The 17,900-nt window shown below is 41.0% G+C and overlaps 6 protein-coding genes across 6 annotated transcripts; 1 reads left to right on the top strand and 5 right to left on the bottom strand.

The window, feature by feature from the left end:
- Positions 1 to 26: 26 nt before the first annotated feature.
- Positions 27 to 2,367, bottom strand: DSM5745_06546 (putative C6 transcription factor QutA; the record flags this gene model as incomplete). The annotated part of the gene is made up of 2 exons (XM_026748562.1): positions 27 to 213; positions 263 to 2,367. The coding sequence occupies 2 exons, from the start codon at positions 2,365 to 2,367 to the stop codon at positions 27 to 29; spliced, it is 2,292 nt and encodes a 763-aa protein (XP_026602866.1).
- Positions 2,368 to 2,437: 70 nt separating this feature from the next.
- Positions 2,438 to 2,810, bottom strand: DSM5745_06545 (uncharacterized protein; the record flags this gene model as incomplete). The annotated part of the gene is made up of 2 exons (XM_026748561.1): positions 2,438 to 2,593; positions 2,643 to 2,810. The coding sequence occupies 2 exons, from the start codon at positions 2,808 to 2,810 to the stop codon at positions 2,438 to 2,440; spliced, it is 324 nt and encodes a 107-aa protein (XP_026602865.1).
- A 968-nt stretch (positions 2,811 to 3,778) lies between these two features.
- On the bottom strand, positions 3,779 to 4,295 carry DSM5745_06544 (uncharacterized protein; the record flags this gene model as incomplete). Its single annotated transcript, XM_026748560.1, has 2 exons — positions 3,779 to 3,961; positions 4,023 to 4,295. 2 exons carry the CDS (start codon positions 4,293 to 4,295, stop codon positions 3,779 to 3,781), a joined length of 456 nt encoding a protein of 151 aa, XP_026602864.1.
- Positions 4,296 to 5,157: 862 nt separating this feature from the next.
- Positions 5,158 to 6,976, bottom strand: DSM5745_06543 (uncharacterized protein; the record flags this gene model as incomplete). Its single annotated transcript, XM_026748559.1, has 5 exons — positions 5,158 to 5,287; positions 5,363 to 6,166; positions 6,221 to 6,279; positions 6,356 to 6,561; positions 6,622 to 6,976. 5 exons carry the CDS (start codon positions 6,974 to 6,976, stop codon positions 5,158 to 5,160), a joined length of 1,554 nt encoding a protein of 517 aa, XP_026602863.1.
- A 7,178-nt stretch (positions 6,977 to 14,154) lies between these two features.
- On the top strand, positions 14,155 to 16,854 carry DSM5745_06542 (putative quinate pathway repressor protein QutR; the record flags this gene model as incomplete). Its single annotated transcript, XM_026748558.1, has 1 exon — positions 14,155 to 16,854. The coding sequence occupies one exon, from the start codon at positions 14,155 to 14,157 to the stop codon at positions 16,852 to 16,854; it is 2,700 nt and encodes an 899-aa protein (XP_026602862.1).
- Positions 16,855 to 17,057: 203 nt separating this feature from the next.
- DSM5745_06541 (putative cytosolic Cu/Zn superoxide dismutase) lies at positions 17,058 to 17,810 on the bottom strand (the record flags this gene model as incomplete). Its single annotated transcript, XM_026748557.1, has 2 exons — positions 17,058 to 17,434; positions 17,555 to 17,810. The coding sequence occupies 2 exons, from the start codon at positions 17,808 to 17,810 to the stop codon at positions 17,058 to 17,060; spliced, it is 633 nt and encodes a 210-aa protein (XP_026602861.1).
- Positions 17,811 to 17,900: the final 90 nt, after the last annotated feature.

Here is a 17,900-nt window from a genome sequence, read left to right as displayed (position 1 = left end):
ATGAATTCCGTTCATTTCAAATGTCTTCATCTGGGATTGAGAGAATCGGTCACTAATGGCGGCTCGCGTCGTAGGGCGCTCTCCGGTGACGCTAGTGTCTGTTGTGTCGGAAGTAGAAACGAATCGTTATGGCTCGTATATGGATATAGCTCCGAGATGCCCGCCTCTGGCACGAATCCAAGGTTCTGCATGAATTCAGGTTGATTGTCCATCCTACTCTCGTTAGTCATTCATACTACTAGCTGTGGAGAGGCTGGGTTACCTGTCTGTCCCATCAAGCGACGCTAACTCGTCAAACAAAGCATCAAGATCGGGCGCAATCCTCGGCCGCCGTAGTGAGCCTGCGCTGTCAATGTCGAGCAATGAATTGAAATTCATACTAGCGTCGTTATATGTCGGTTGAAACTGCGTTCCAGTCGCAGAAAAGGGGCTAGTTAGATCAGGTACTATCGGGGCGCCATTAGGCCTTCCAGAGACAGAAGAGCGATGTTGATGCGAAATTTGCTGATTTACAGGATTTGGTGCCTCGAGGCCAGAGGCAATGTTGAGAGATGATGCAGGCGTTGGTAGAGACAAAACAGCGTTCTCGTCGTTGGACGTCCGCATCCAGGTTGGTGAGAGGTATGAATCTGGAGACGAAAGATTCACAGGGCGGGATTCGTCGATCAAGCTCGTTACGCGCAGATTGCTTCCGGGTATGTTCTGGACTGGCGGGCTCTTCGGATTCGAGTTATTTGGCCGCATGGCCGGCCTTGACCGTGCTTGGGGGCTATGATCCTGAACCCATACGGTCGCGAGGTGGGCAGAGAATGACTGTAATTTATGTTTGACCCCAACAAGGTCAGCTTCAAAAGCCCAGGGTGCAGTTGCCTTTGCGCCAGCATGTGGGAGGCCTAACGTCAAAGCCATCCCAAAAGTTGGACAAGTAGCTGAAATGCTGTAAGTCTCCATATAGGCTTGTAGTAACGACATTAGCCGCTTGGAGCCTTCTGAAGCACGTCGCACCCCGTTTCTATCATTTTTGTGCACAGCTAACTGTAGACTTATGGCGGTCGCAACAGACTCGTACATCATCTCTAGCCCAAATATGTGTGGCGATGCCGGCTTAGTCGAAACTGTCTGCAAATCAATCCGATAGCTCCTCGGAAGCGCCGATACCCAGAGCTGCAACTGCCGCTCAAGTGCCTCTAGATGAGATAGAGAGCTTGTGTGCATTTGCCTCCAACAGCAAAATTCGTTAAGGATGCACATCAGCGACAGCAGCCGGTTAAACGTGCTGAGCGCATGAAGCGGCCCACGCTGGAAAGAGCGGGAAGACTCTATCGGGCGGAGTCCAGTCTGGTCCTCCCAAGGGTGCCATTCTTCCAGGCCATCTTCATTGATTAGCCCAACCCTCGTCAAGTCACTCTTGCGCAGTGAAGGCACCTGACCTGTCTGGGCAGCAACTAGCGTTTCTAGCACAAAGCATCCCAAGAAAACATGTTTGGACCGCCCGGCGGGTTTCTCTTCCATATTGGTGGCTGCATTCGGAGAACCGTTTAGTCCTAGGCTTTGCGCAATTCTAACAGCCTGCCCAACAAGCATCCAACCGGCTGCCCAGTCCTGCTGGCCGAGCCTAATCAATGACAGGATCAAGAGTGCCTGGACATGCCCAAGCTGATAAGTCCCACTTTCTGTCGGAATGAGATTTCTTGCTTTCTCATATAACTGGTTGGGATCTGGCCGGTCGTCTGGTAAGTCCGATAATTGGCGTGTGGCTGATATTGACGTTTGTTGAATTGATGCAAGTGCAAGGACCGCCCACAATGCCGCGTTGTCTCCAGAGGCAGATGATGTATTATATGGATCATCGTCAGCCTGCCGAAAAGCTGTTCGAAGGATGTCATGTTTTTCTAGTATAGGAAACCAACATTGTGTGTAGGAAAAGTATATGTCGAGTAAAGGCCAAGGGTTGGGGGGAAGTTGGTAAACTTCTTGGGCTGAGCTGGAAGTAATCTCGGATTGATTGCGAGACGAGCCGTTTATGGTGAGCTCTTCGAATTCATTTATCGGAATAGTTTGAGTACTCGAGTCTCTGGCGAAACGTGTTGGGGTTGGTCTAGGTGGCCTCACTGGGGATGGTCCAACGGCCAATGGGCTATCCTTACCAGCCCCAAGCGAATCCGGAAGCTGCCACTCAAGCGTGTCCGGCGAAAGGACACTGCTTCCTTCAACGTCCGCTGGAGACTCCATCTCGCCTCGCGCGCTCCTTTCTTGGTCTCCATCTGGTTGCTCAAGGAACGTCAAGAGTCGCTCAATTTCTTTCAACACAATGCTGTTCTTCCACGACGAGAGCAGAGTGTCAGACCCTTCTGCCTCCTTCCCCATGGTGGCCAAATGGCTGGGAATGTTGGCAGCTCTCAACAATGTCCGGACAACCTCCTCRCTGCCCTGTATTTTATTGAACACTAGCCCCCAGAGTAATTCCAGCGTGCGGATGTATCCGGTCGGAAGGCCGCGCTTCTTTGGATTGGCTCGGTATGTACATGGCCGCGAGAGCGAGGCGCAAGTTGAGCATATTGGTTGAGCCCCATCGCATTTGTCCTGACAGCGACTGAAGGTTAGAACTGGATGAAGAACTAAGGCTTTCGTACTGCACAAACCTTTTTTGCGCGACAACTGTCGCAGGCTCGGGACACTCGCTGCCTTTTCGGGTTCGAAGTCGAATCGTCGGCCGTGGGGATCTGCCTGCTATCCTCGTCAACGGCATCGGTTAATCGTCGTTTGGACCTGGCGTTTCCCCCGGCGGTTTGGCGGATATCGCTACTCATAGTCGATACAATGGTGCGCTTGACTGTTCCGAGCACATGCCCATCTTCGACATGCGGGACGAAATGAATCCTTTGCCGGTGGCTGGTTAACTGCTTCCCCGGAGTGTTGAGCTTGCACTCCCCGCCACCTATGTAGTGAAATCGGACGTGTCGGGCGATTGTTCAACCTGTTGCGATCGCGAATGTTACCCTTAGATACTCCGATCAGGTATGCATAACGAATATCATTGAATTATGACGGAGACGGATAAAAGCGATGATGTTGTGTGGGATGGAAGAAAGCGGAGAAGAGAAGTTGGGGAAATCGGTGTCATCGCTTACCCGCTACCATGACAGCGAGTACCTTTTAGGCGTCTGTTCAACGTGGATTCCTCCACGCTGTAGCAAACTTTTCATAAGCCAAGCTAGCCCAGAGAGCTAGAACGCTTTTGCCCACCGGCGAGCAGTTGAGGTAACGTGGACATGGAGGGTGGAACTGGGCGCCACTAGCAAATGCTGGCCCCAACTGCAAGTCGGAGATTCCCCGCGGGGAAACACATTTTCTGCCAATAACATCTCGCGTATTCTGTCGCTTCAAATCCGAGGGCTTCCGCTGTGCTGTTCCGCTGGGGTGAGGGAGTGGAGGGCGACCTGGCGGCAGTGAGAATCGGCACTTGCTGTATGTGGGTGAGCGGTTAGCCGAGTACCGTAAGGCACCAAGGCAGCGACAATGTATACTGAGAACGCTGAACGTTGAACATGTTCCTGGAAGATGACTATGATCTTGAATTATGATATCTTTCAGTTTCCGGGGCGAAGCTTGACACATCGGCATAGTAGGTACTACTGGCGGCCATACTCAAACGCCTGGCTTGGGATTTGCAGTTGATGCAAGGTTGTCAACAACATATTTTGATGCCCTGTCATCACTCTCTAGTGCGTCTGTGACTTTTTACTGACATTACATGCACATAAGATGCCAAACATTCCTACCAAATCTCCCGCAACAGCTCCTTCAGGACGCCCTTTTTCGCCGCCATCCTCGGGAAGACTCTCTCCGTCTCCTTGATATTCGCCCTCAACGCCTTGATATTGCGAAACCTCGGAACCTCCGTCCCCATGCGCACGGCGTCAATCAAATCGATCAGATTCACATATACCCGCTTGAGTGCCTTCTCTCTTACCCGTTAGCAAACCTGTTCCCGGAACCACTTGACAGATGAGAAAGCTCACCTTCCGACACTGCGTGATACTTGGTGGAGCTGGTTCGTCAGGGATCAATATCTGGCATAGATTCTGGTAGCTCTCAAGCTTCGTCTCAGCGCCAAAACAGCGGTCGAATTCGGCTTCGGCGAAGTCTATCCATTCACTGTGGTGTTTTCTCCGCCGAGAATTATGACTCCAGCCTCTGTGGCGCGCTAGGCGCTCGAATTCGTCTATGATTGACGCTGACGGATTTGGGGTGAAGCCCGGGAAACGAGAGAAGAAGTCTGCAGTTTCTGCCATGATGATAGAGCTTGATTGTGAGGATGAGGATTCGATAAGCGAGTGTGGACTTGTGGTGGGCGCAAGTATGATATGCTCGACAGTTTCCTATTCTGACGATGGATAAGATGTTGCTTCTGTTCGCAAAGAAGTTGAGTTGAAGCTGGCTCAGAGCTGATCGTGGGCCGAAGAGAGGTAAGTTCTGCCTTGCGAAGAGGTGGCATGCGTTTCAAGCAAACGAGTTGTATAATGCATGGAAGCCAGTGGAATCACTAGGGTCAGTGATGAAAAGAACAGCAACAACAACGGAAAACACTGGTTAAGGGTACCTGGGATTATGCTAATTGCTGCTGTGCCTTTGTGTACAGCCTCTATGGCTTGTTACTTTCTGGATAATCCTGTCCAAGCAAAGAGTGAGAGTCTCTTTGCCCTCAATTCGTGCTCCCAGTTCCGCAGACACTCTTTTCCCAGGGATAAAGATAACAAGGGGCCTTGACCTTCCCACTGGATATGAATTGATGGACATTCTGAACTAAGGTGAGAGAAAGCCTCCCCTCAGAGACGACATCTGCATACTTGACGTCTACATCAAACAGGCTCGAATTTTGGATTCTCGCTGTCCCGATCACCGCAATTTGTGCAACCTTGAGTATGACTTTGAGTTGCCATCAGGAGAAACCATCAACATACCATTGACCGAAATTATATTTTGTATTGAACAGAGCGCCCTCGCCTGCTTGAATTCAGCAGCGCTGACACCACAGATGACCAGTGCATCGTCGTCCGACGTCCAGTGTAAACCTGAGGTAAACAGCGCCTTTGATTGTGGCGCTATTCTCATATTGTGGTGCAGCGGAGCCATGGAGCCCTTTGTGCTCACTCCCTACTTTAACAGAAGTTCATGAGCAGCCAACAGCACCGTCAAAGCTTTTGGCATGGCTTGAACAAGGAGAGGAACCGCTGAGAGGAGATTAAGCAAGTAATGATTCGTGTAGACCTGGTTTGCAAGCTGTCTGCCAGAACTCTAAATATATAGCGTCAGAAAATCACTCTTACATTAACTATAGCAGTGCGTCTACAGTACATACTTATACGCCGCTTTGCCATAGAGCACTCCAGCACCATCTCTAACCTTCCTGTTATGTTTCAAAAACCAAACAACAACCCCCAGCATAATAGGAAACGCGATGATTGTAATCCCGAGACCCGTGGCAAAACCAACTGGATAAGCCGGCTTCTGCTTATCAATGAACACATTCGAGAGCACAAAGTTCGCACAATTTCCTAGTCCGAACTGGATAGCTGCCCCCATGGAGAGCGAAGCCTTCCCGCGCAAATTCGCGAGCAAAAGACCTGCATACAGCGGCATTTGGGTCTCCGTCCCAACTGCAATAGCGAACTGTGCAAAGTATCGCACAGAAGGGGGGTTGACTTGACAGTAATGCAGCGCCCATCCGACAACGGAGATCAGGATCGCGGGGAGAATGAACACAGTTCTGTTCCCTAGCTTGCCTGCCGCAAGGCAAGCGACCATGCCCACTGCCGTCCCGACTATCCAGATGGGGACTGTCATGACTTGGGCGCGGCGTGCTTGCCAGCCGAGTTGGCGGAGGATTGTAGGGTTGAAGGCACTCAGAGACCCGGCGGAGAAATCAGCGCTGAAGAAGAGCATGGTAAGAACCCAGATCTTGGGGTCGGAAAAGGCGGCTTTCCAGTCACTTCTTGTGGGCTCGTGCTGGCTGCATTCGAGCTCCCTGTCCTTTTCCAGCCTTGATACGAGCGCGCTTCGGTGCTCCGGTTTTAGCCAGGTGGCTTGGGTGGGAAAGCCAGGCACGAGAATGAGGACCACGGCGCTAACTGCGATGGTTATTACACCCTCAAGGATAAAGATCCTAACGAAATGGTTAGTATGGGCTCCGCCAACATATGTCCATATCTCCACTTACCACCTCCAGCCCTCGTAACCTCCTGTTCCATCCATATCCATGATAGCATAGGCCATCAACTACGTGAAGCACGTTGAGTCAGCGCATATCCGGTAAAGGAGAGAAAGAAAGAACGAAAGGAAAAGCAGAACATACCCCACTGAAAGCGGCTCCGATTTGGCCGAATGCAAAGAAACAGGACAATCGAAATGCAAGCTCCCTCTTGCGGTAGTAAGATGCAATCAGGAAGTTGGCGCCAATTGGAAGCGCAGTCTCGACAATACCCATAAAAAAGCGTATCGCAAGGAAGCCTTCGTAGCTACGCGCGAGGCCCTCACACATGACAAGGACGCCTTCGCCCGCTGACTTAGCTTGTGCTCTTGTTCTTCGCTCAACGGTAGATATCAATCATGAGAACGTACCAAGCATAAACATCAAGCCTCCCAGCCAGAAATTCGGTTTCATCCAGCGCAGACTCATAACCATATTACATGGGACACCACCAAGGACGAATGGGATGTAGAAGATCCACAAGCAAGTATTGTATCCAGTAGACGGCATATGCAGAGACTTCTCCAGTCCTGCAATTCGCGCATTTGCGATATTAGTTCGATCTAGGAAACAAATGAAGAAAAGAAGACCGAGCACTGGCAAGAGGCGGAGGTCGATTTTGTTGGTGAGGGCCCTGTCTGATTTGGCGGATAATGTGTCGGCGCCAGAGGCACTCTCGACCACGGCCACGGCCGCGGCTTGCGTTGGTGTATCTTTCTCATCCATGATGCTTGAGCTGGGATTGGGGATCATGACTGGGTTGAGGGCATAAAAAGAGATAAGAAGCCTATCTCGGTGTATTATTAGCCTGCTGCAAATAAACCGAGTGTGCCGTTTATAGACCGATTGGCCGAATAGGAAGGTGACTGTGTGGGATTAATAGTGATCGGCCAGCCTCCAGTATTTAAGGGAGGTGATCTAACGGTGCTTTGTCCGGCTTTGAGAATAGTGGAGGGTTCATCAACCAAGGACGGTGCAGTTGGTATCTAAACTCCGAAACCTAAAATAAGATCAGGACGACGGAGGTCAGCCCGCTAGATTGCGCATCCAAGGCTTATAAGACGAGCTCAATGGACACAATGGCGAACGAGCTGGAAAGCATGCCTCAACGCGGCTGGCATCCTCAAAGCTCCTCAATAAGTGGTACTCTGGGGCGAGCAACCCCCAAGGTAGCTCCATATGTGTGATTGGTGAGAACCGGTGATACCCTAGGCGTGGAATTGTCTGGCAACGGCGATTTCAATTCATCATCCGGAAACAGGCTCATATCACGATAAGGTGCGCTCAGCAAACACTGGTAACATTTCCCAGTCACTGGTGACCAATGGTGAGGAAACAATTCAACTTAAATACCAAAACCCCAACCAAAGGCCGGCGTTTCCATCAATTTCGAGCTGATCGAGTGTTGACCTCAAAACCTAACCTTAAAAGCTGCGATTTTGGACTAGGGTTTCAGAGCAGGAAGTCATGAGACGTCGACACGCAGATTCAGCCAATGGAATTTCAATCACAGTGGTGATACTTTCACTGTGAAGCTAATGGCTGTCCTTCTAGGAAAGCCAAACAAGCAGACTCTTCGAGACTCGCAGGAGATCAGTTCCTTAGGCAGGGCCAGGGTCTTATAGATTCAGCAGTATGTGTGCTCGCTCATGTCGAGGATCACTGCCCGTGGTCACGTGACCCGGGTGCTTGGCGCTCCCAAATATCTTTATGTTTTATAGCCACCTAGCTTAAATAGTTAGTTAATTAGTTAATTTATTTACTTTATAGCTTATTATTTCTTTTCTTAGGTTATAAGCCCTTGCTTTACCTAGGTTTTATTACTTTTTTTTTTATTTATAAATATATAAACTATAACTACTAGGCTAGCCCTAGTAATTATATTATTTTATATAAAAAATTTTTACCTAGCCTTTAAGTTTAACACTTTAAGTATTAATATTATAATAAAAGGCTTTTTTACTATTATTAATAAGGTAAAAATTACTAACTTAATTATTAAGCTTAATAAAAAAAATTATTTTTAATAAATAAAATTACTAAAAATTAGACTACAAGGCTTTAACTTTTTTTTTTAATAAGTTTTTTTAAGATAATTACTTAATACCTGTAAAACTAGACCTTTATAACTTATAAAATAATAAATTTATTAAAAAAACTTACTATAAAAAAATAAAACTTAATAATAATATTAATATTTTTATAATAAAGATTAAATACCTACATAAAAAAATTATTATATATAATAAAAAATTAAAAAACGCATATAATAAAAAAATAAAAAAATATAATAAAAAAAGGTTTATAATACTTATAATTTTTTAAAATACTTATATTTTATTTATTTAGGCAAACTTTTACACCATGCATAATTTAAAAAAGGCTTTTAACTTACTTAAGGCTTTTTATAAGCCTTATAGCTATATAATAGCTTATAATATTTAAAATAAGCTTTTTATAATAAAGCTTATAAATATATAAAGTAAAATTATTTAATTAAATAAATAAAAAAATATTATTATTAAATTAAAATATTAAAAACTTAAGTTACCCCTTTAAATAAAGATTTATTTTTTTTTATTATAATTTAAAATACAAAGTTTTATAAAGCTTAAATTACTTAGCTAAAAATATCTTATAATTTAATAATTTATAAAATAAAAAAAATATATATATTTTTTTTTATAGTACGCGCAGCGCCGCTAAATAAAAAAAAAGTTACTTAAAGTAACTTTTAACACACTTTTTATAAATATAATAAATAAAAAAATAAAAATAAGGATAAAAAAAAGTTAACTATTAATAAAATTTTTAAAAATAATTTACTTATAAAAAATATTAACTTTATTTAGTATTATTATCACGGCGCTTTAGGTAATTACTTTTTTTTTAAATATTAATTAATAAAGTAAACTAGTTCTCGCGGCCTATAAGGTATATTTTATTTTTATAATTTTAGCCCTTGTAAATAAGGCCATAAAAGTTATTATAATTATAATTTACCTAGTATATTTAAAGGTCGCGGCCAAGGGGGGTATAATAAATATAATAAATATAATTTATATAAATATAATAACTTTTAAAATCCCTCTAGAGCTTATTATACTAATTAATAACTATATAATAGTTAAGCTAATAAGGTTTAAAGTAACATATATAATTAATACCTTTATTAATAATAATAATAATAATAAGGCGCTTTTTAGTAATACTAGCTACTATTAGTAAATAATAATTTATTATTTTTTTAACTATATTAATATAAAATATTATGTAGCGGCTTATAATAGTATAATAAAAAAAATCTTTATTTTTAAATACTTAACTTAAATTTATTATATTATATAACTTTTTTTTATTATAATTTTATATTTTTATAGCCTATATTATTAAGGTAAAAACTACTACAGGCACGCCTTTTTTTATTAAAAAATATAGTAATATTATAATTAATTTTATACTTTTAAACTTAATAATATATATTAAAACTTTTATTTTAAAAAATATTTAGCTAGCGCCTGTGCTAGCTTATAATTTTATTTTAATATATTAACTTATTAAGGCAGGCGTGTAAATACTTTTAAATAAAAATAATAATTTTTTTTTATAAAATAGTAAGGCTAAAGGGTATATTATAATTTTAAATAATTATTATTATTTTTATATAACTAGTTAATTTTTTATAAAGCTTATTAATATATTAAAGGTTAATAGCTTGCTTACTACTATAGTAAAGCTATTTTTTAATATTAATTTTAAAGTAAATTTAAAGCTAATTTTTATTAAATTAATATACTATTACTTAGCCCACGCGAGCAAGTAAAAGATACACTAAATTACTTAAAATATTAAAGGTTTAAAGCTTAAAAAGGGCGGCCTTAAGTATTTTTATAAATTATACTTAATAAGTAAAAGTTACTATTTCTTACTAAAAAATTATTATAAAATTTATATAAAACCTGGAGATTTTATTTATTTTAATATTTATAAACTAATTTTTATACGTAAATATAATAAAAAACATTATTTTATAATATTTATAAATAATATAACCTATTTTTATTAGGTATTCTTACTCCGCGATAAAAATAAATTACTAAAAAAGTATATTTTTTTTAAAAAACTATTTTAAAACCTAGTATAATATTAATATAAAACATGTTTATAATAATAATACTAAAAAGCATATCACGCTTGCTAAATATTTTTAAAATAAAAATAAAATATAAGACCTAGTGCTTATATATAATTCTTAGCTTAATAATATTTTTAAAATTAAAAATTATTATTTTATAAAGCTACTTATAATAGTTATAATAGTATATTAAACTTTTAAGTATTTTTAAGGGTACCTTATTCTTATAATTATATTTTTTTAAAACTATATTTTTAATAATTATATAAAAATATTATTTTATAAAGCTCTTACTAGTAAATAACCTAATATTTTAAAATAGCGTGCTTTAGGTTATAAATACTAGTATTTTATTTTTAAAAAAAAGTATTAAATAAAACTAGATTTTTATATAGCTAAAGGCTATTTTATTAATTATTTAAACTTTTTTTATAAAGTTTATAATATTAAAATAAAAAAGATTAAGTACATGCGCGATATTATTTTTAAAAAAATTAATAATATTAAGTTACCTTAAGTAACTACCTTATATAATCTTAACACCTTAATATATTAGTATAAATAAATTAATAATATTAAAAAGGTTAAATATACACCTGTAAAGTTTTTATAACTATATAATTATTTAAATAAATTATAATTTTAGTTAACTTTATTTATGCCTTAAATTTTTATATAAATATTTATTAAAGTATTTATAAAGGCTCTGCTTATAGTTTAAAAAAGTGCTTATAATTTTAAAAAGAAAATCCCTACTTAAATAAAAAAGTATAAAGTAATAGGTATTTTACCTTTAATTATTACTAAAAATAATTTTAATAATACTTACTATTCTTTAAATTCCTAATATCCCCTTTTTTTATAGTAAAAAACGTCCCTAATAAAAAAATATATATAATCTAACTTTTATTAAATATAAGCATTATATTATAGCCAAGATTTATAATTTTAAGCCCTTTAAATACTTTACGCGTATTATAAAATTATTTTAATATTTTAAAAAAGCGCTAAATATAAATAATATTTAGTTTTTTAGTATTAATCCTAAAATAAAAAATAAATTCCTTACTTTTTTTATTATAACACCCTTAATAATTACTAATAAGATTATATAGTAAATTTAGTATTAAATTAATGCTTTAATTATTATAGCTATATTTAAATTATCTAATATTATATTATTTAAAAATCTTAATTTTTTTAAGTTTAAGCCTTAAATATATAAAAAGGCGCTTAATTATAAAAATATAAAACTTTAGCGCAAAGCATGTTATAAAAAATATACTTATTATTTTAAAATAACACCTGGCGTGTTATTAATAAAAAAAAATATAAAATTATTACTAACTTACTAGGTTTTTAAACTTAAGTATAATAATACTTATAAAGCATGCTTAATTATAAAAGGCTTTAAGTAATATTATAGCAAGGATTTTTATAAAGTATATATTATAATAATAAAACCTATATTTTTTAAGGTATTTATCACGCTTGTAGCACTTTTTAGTTAGTAATTATATTTTTAAAATATTATTATTATATTTTTTTTATATAAAACTTAAAAAGGTAATTTATATTAACCTTTTTAATAGTTATAAGTAAGCTAGTAAATATAACCTTTTATTAAAAATAATATATAGCCTTAAGTAATTACCTAAAAAATAATATATTTTTTTTTAAAACTTTTATTTTTTTAAGATTTAAACACCTATATATAAATTATTTAATATTTATTAAAAATAGTTTATATATTCTTATATACATTAATAATATTTTTATACTTTTTTAAAATAATACTTAGTATAAAGCCTTTAAGCAGGAGTTCTTAAAACTTTTTAAAGTAATAAATAATAGCTAAGTTAAAGATTACTTAAGTATTAATATTTTATTTAATATAAATAAAAATAAAATATTTTTATTATAATACTTTTATATTTTTAAAATTTTTAAGTACTTTAACTTAAAAAACTATAAGCCTTTTCTCATGCTATTTTATAAAAAAAAGATTTTTAAAAATTATAATAACCAGGTTTTTATAAATAATATAATACTTTACTAAGCTATAATAAAATACTTAATTTAGCTTATGGTTTATACACGCCCTAATATTACTTATATAATTTTTAAAATTATAAAATACACGCGTAATTTAAGTTAAAAATACCTAATTATTATTAAGCATGTATATTATTATTTATATATTATTTTTTTTTTACTTTATATTATTTATTTAATAAAGGTGGCCTATAAAACTATATTAATATTAACTAGGCTAGCCCTTATTTAATAAAAAAAACCTTAATATTTAAATATATTTTTAAACTTACTAGTAATCTAATTTTTTAAGTATTAAAGTATTAACTTAGTATAATATTTTTTTTTATTAAATTAAAGTATATCGCGCAGGCGCTTATAACTTAAAAATTTATTTAAATTTAATTACTTTTTATTAAATTAAATATTAAATACTTAAACCTTACGCATGTATATTTTCCTAGGCTTATAATTATTTATACTAATAATTAAAAAGTAATTATTATATTTAAAAACCCTAAATATTATGCCTGCTTAAAGTATATTAATATTTATTATTATTTTTTTTACCAGAAAGTATTAAATAAAAATATTAAATTTTTATATATATTAATAATAAAGTAGGCCGCTAATAAACTTATAAAGCTATTTAAAAAAGTAATTTATTAATATTTTATTTAAATAATTAATATAAAACACCTTACTATACTATAAAATAACTTTATATTATTACTTTAAAAAACTAAAATAGCCTTATTTATTTACTACCCCGGGCAAGGGGGGTATTAAAAATTATTATTTATAATCACGTGACCCAGGTGCTTAACACTTTTAAATATCTTTATGTTTTATAGCCACCTAGCTTAGATAATTAGTTAGTCAGTCAATTCATTCACTTCATGGCTTATCATTCCTTTCCTCAGCTCACGCCATCCCTGGCTCTCCAACTTTGTTCTGCTCGTCGCGAACTCAAGATCGAAGCTTGGGGCTTTCACAGTGCGTTCCACTTTCCAAATTGGCTTCATCCCTTGCCCGTGCAACTCCTGGGGCTTGCCATCCAGCTTCGGCTTGGCCTCCAGGCTGCACGCATACCTAGAAAATGTCTGGTTTCATTTGCCTCGCTCATGACCTTCCTTTCTTTGCTCATGGCTCTCCCGCATCTGAATAAAATCCCGCAGTCTAGGTAGGCAATAGTAGGTGCGAAGAGCGAGGATCATAGAGAGTAAGGTGGCCGTCTAGGACGAATCACGCAAGGTCGGGCTATGAAGATTTCGGGATGGAAGGCGTTTGATGTGCCTGTGAAGATGAGTGAATGATGAACGCATCGTACAAATAAGGTGCTTATAGATTGAGGCTCAGATGCTCGAATGTTGAGCAAGCATAAATATTGAGCAACTTGGGCAATGACGATGCATAATTTCTGGCTGTGGGCAGATTGCCGGCTGAGCACTTACCCGCAGATCTCAGGCACCCAGGCATCCACAGCGTGACTTCCCCGCGAACCCCCAACTTTCGACGCAATCTAACTTCATCCCAGTCGCCGAATCTCCAGAATCCACTGCCGCTTATTGCTTGGACCCTTGGCTTCTGCTGCTCTCGCTCTCATATATTCCCGACGAATTGACATTTTAATTTCGTACCGCTGAAGTGCTCGAGTTCCTACGTCCTTTCGCCATGTCAGCATGACATGATTCGCGCCTTAATTCTCGTATAATCCGTCGGCTTCATCTCCGCAATGTCAATCCTTGTGCGGCCACCTAAGCGCCGCCTCGACGACCTCGAGAATTTTGATCAGAATCACCGACGCGTTCTACGGGGCTTCAACCAGGGAAGCAACGCCTTAGGGACCACTGCGACTTCTACCGACTATGCGCGCTTTGACGAACGACCAGAGACTGGGGATGGCTCTGGATACGCTTCTCCGTTCCGGGAATTGACCTCCAGCCGGGGGTCGCCGGTGCGCATGGAAAACTCGCTTCAAACCCAAAGGAAGTTCGCCCCAAATGCGTCGATAGTTTTAATCGGTATACGGGGAACCGGGAAATCGAGTCTTGCTGTGATACTCGCTGCCAGCTACGGTAGGCGCGTGGTCGAAGCGGATCGATATTTCCAACAGGTGACAGGGCGCTGCCGAGGCGCTTATAAAAGAGAACATACACTTCCAGAATATCGTCGGCAAGAGGCCATTGTTATGGAATCGTTGCTCATGGAGCACCAGGAAAATTGCGTGATTGTCTGCGGACCAGGCGATGTCGAGCGCAATGGGCAGATGCGCCTCCGAGAGTATGCGAAAACTCACCCCGTCATCCATATAGTCCGAGACGTGGAAAGCATTCAATCTTACTTGAAAGCCCGCGACACCGACAAAGTCCGTCGATTCCTTGAATTGTCCGGCCCGATATATCGATCATGCTCGAACCTTGAATTCTTTAACGCTTCTGAGAAAGGCATCAGTGACCTCAAGGACAACCAACACTACACGCAATGGGACGCCGAGGTGGACCAGCGCATTCAAACGGCGACCCCATTTTTGATGCTCAAGCGATTACAGCGCGATTTTCTTCGCTTCGTGGCGTTCGCTACTGGCAATATGCCGGAGCTGAGGAATCAGCTTTCACCGTTTCCTCTACACATGCAGCCGATCGAAACCCGCAAATTCACCTATGCTACGGCTGTGCCAATGTCCTCCCTCCTAGAGAATAACTTTGACATTGAAGAACTCGAATCCACCGCGGATGCTTTCGAGATCAAGATCGATGTGTCGGCGGCGCCCTCTGCTCAGTTGGGCACCGAGTCGAATCTTGCGGATAGCATCAGCCGAACTGTGGCGACGGTCCGGCGGAATATCATCGTACCTGTGGTATATCACGTCGAGAGTAATATCTTCTCGGATCACAGGGAGCCATCCCGCCGCTCTGACGCGGCGTACCTGGAACTAGTGCAGCACGGGTTACGCTTAAGCCCTGAATTTGTAACGGTGGACCTATCGTTTGAAGACAGTTTGTTATCTCAGATTATTGACACGAAAGGTTCAAGCAAGGTTATCGGGCACTACTCGCCTGTTAAGCCGCCTCTCCGAGGATGGGAGGATCCCGAATACCTTGGTATTTATGAACGGGCGAAGAAGCTCGGATGTGACATGGTGCGCTTTACACAGTCCGCCACGTCAATAGACGACAATTTCGCCGTCGAGCGCTTTCGCCATAACCTCAAGATCCTTCCAGGACCGCAGATGCCTGTCATTGCTTATAATTCTGGGCCGCTTGGCCGACAATCGTGCTGCTTTAACCCAATCCTGACCCCGGTGATACCTCGGCCCCTGATCTCTCAATCAGGAACCAGAGGGCTTCCATCCGTCACCGTAAAAGACGCGCAGCAAGCGCTTTATTCTTCATTTGTCCTGGACCCAATGCAATTCTTCGTCTTCGGCGCGAACACGACATACAGTTTATCCCCAGCAATGCACAACGCCGCGTTCAAATTGCGCGGCATGCCACATATTTACCGAATCCACCAGACACCAACTCTGCGAGGGATTAACGATCTGGTGGAAAATCCGAATTTTGGAGGAACCAGTGTCAGCTTGCCATACAAGACAGAAGTTATTCCTCTATTGCATTCAATGTCTCCCCATGCGCGCGCTATCGGAGCTGTCAATACCCTGATACCAATTCGAAACCTCGAAGGCAGCACTGACGACGCTCTGGACTTGGAAAAAAACCGGGCAGGCCCAATCAAGGGCTTGCATGGAGACAACACGGATTGGATTGGAATTGGTATATGCATACGTCGAGGCTTGTCTCCAGTCAATGCCATCCGTCCAACCACGACAGGCCTAATTATCGGTGCCGGTGGAATGGCTCGCGCCGGGATATACTCGATGATCCATTTAGGCGTGCAAAACATCTTTATCTGGAACCGCACCGTTGCGAATGCTGAGAAACTCGCGCAGCATTATATGCGCTTGAACCTCCGCGCGTTTGGCGGGAGCGGGCCGGCCCCTTACAAAATCCATGTTCTCAAGTCGCTACAAGACCCTTGGCCGGTTAACTATAAACAGCCAACCATTGTTGTTTCAGGGATTCCAGCACACAGGATTGGCGACCAGCCCGCACCCAACTTCCAGCTTCCTTCTCAATGGATCGAGAGTCCGACGGGTGGCGTGGTCGTTGACCTCGCGTACAAACCATTGAACACACCACTCATGCGACAAATACGCTCGCTTTCTCATCGGGGCTGGGCGGCGCTTGATGGACTCGACGTCCTCCCTGAGCAGGGGTTCGCCCAGTTTGAGCTCTTCACCGGATGCCGTGCGCCTCGGCGGCTTATGCGGACTGTCATCTTGCAAGAGTACAAGGAGGAGGAGCAAGGTGAAGAATACGATCAAAGCGCTATGCAGACTCGACTTGAGAATCTCGACGGGCAGCCGATGTGATATTCTCTATGAAAATGCGCTGAGAAAGGAGGAATGAAAGGCAGGTCGAGGACCGGCGGACTCATCAAAATCATGATTGACTGAAATGACCATATACCCATACGATGTTATACTGGATCTAATGAATCTTAAACCATTCAATACTTCATTTGAATTAACTTCATCTTGAACGCAAGAAATAGGTATCCCACACAAAAGTACCATTATGCCCTCCACTCCGCCACAACCTCATCATCCTCATCCTCATAGTCCCCCGCACCCCCAGCAGGAACAACCACCTCGAAATTCCCACAAGTCAAGCGATCGCTATTCGGCGCATGAACAACCCACGACAGATCCCCGAAATACGCCGCCGCCCCCGGCGTATTCGCAAGGAAGAATTCACTGTAGCTCGCCCGGAACACCTCGCCGCTCGGCGCCCACGCAACGCCATGCTTCCCGCTCAGATCGCCAACCTCGCACGTATTCGGCGCCGTGATGTTGCAGGGCGGCTGCTGGCCGCGCCCGTAGGGGTCCAAATGCGCGCCGGTGCCGTAGCAGTTCCCGTCTGCGGGGACGGGCGCCCGGTGGATGTGGTAGTCTGCGCCATTAATCAAACAGCGTTAGCTCAACTCGACTACTACTACTACTGTGGTGGATTGTAGGGGTATGCCAAGCAAGCAAAGCGAAGCAAGCGAAGCAAGCAACGCAAGCAACATACACAGAAACTGCCCCTCGGGGATCCCGCCGATGTACACGTCCACCGCGAGCGCGGGCGAGCTCAGCCGCGAGGAGATGGTGATTCCGCCGTAGACGGTCGTGTTGGCCTTGGGTAGGAGGGACGCGTGGTGCACGGAGACGGGCTCGTTGTCGGTCACGACGGGGGCGTTTGTGCTGGTGTTTTGGGCCGCGGTGCAGGTGGGCATGGACATGGCCAGGGCTAGGCCGAGGAGGCTGGTGAGGAGGGTGAGATGCATTTTGCTTTTGCTTTTGCTTGTACTTGTACAGTGTACGATTTGGATGGCTGCTAGCGTGGAGTCGAATGCGGATGCGAATGCGATGTGGAA

Source organism: Aspergillus mulundensis (genome assembly GCF_003369625.1).
Source record: "Aspergillus mulundensis strain DSM 5745 chromosome Unknown scaffold_6, whole genome shotgun sequence".
Classification (NCBI taxonomy): Eukaryota; Fungi; Ascomycota; class Eurotiomycetes; order Eurotiales; family Aspergillaceae; genus Aspergillus; species Aspergillus mulundensis.
The sequence above is the reverse complement of the archived record's forward strand: the minus strand, read 5'-3'. Positions and strand labels throughout refer to the sequence as shown.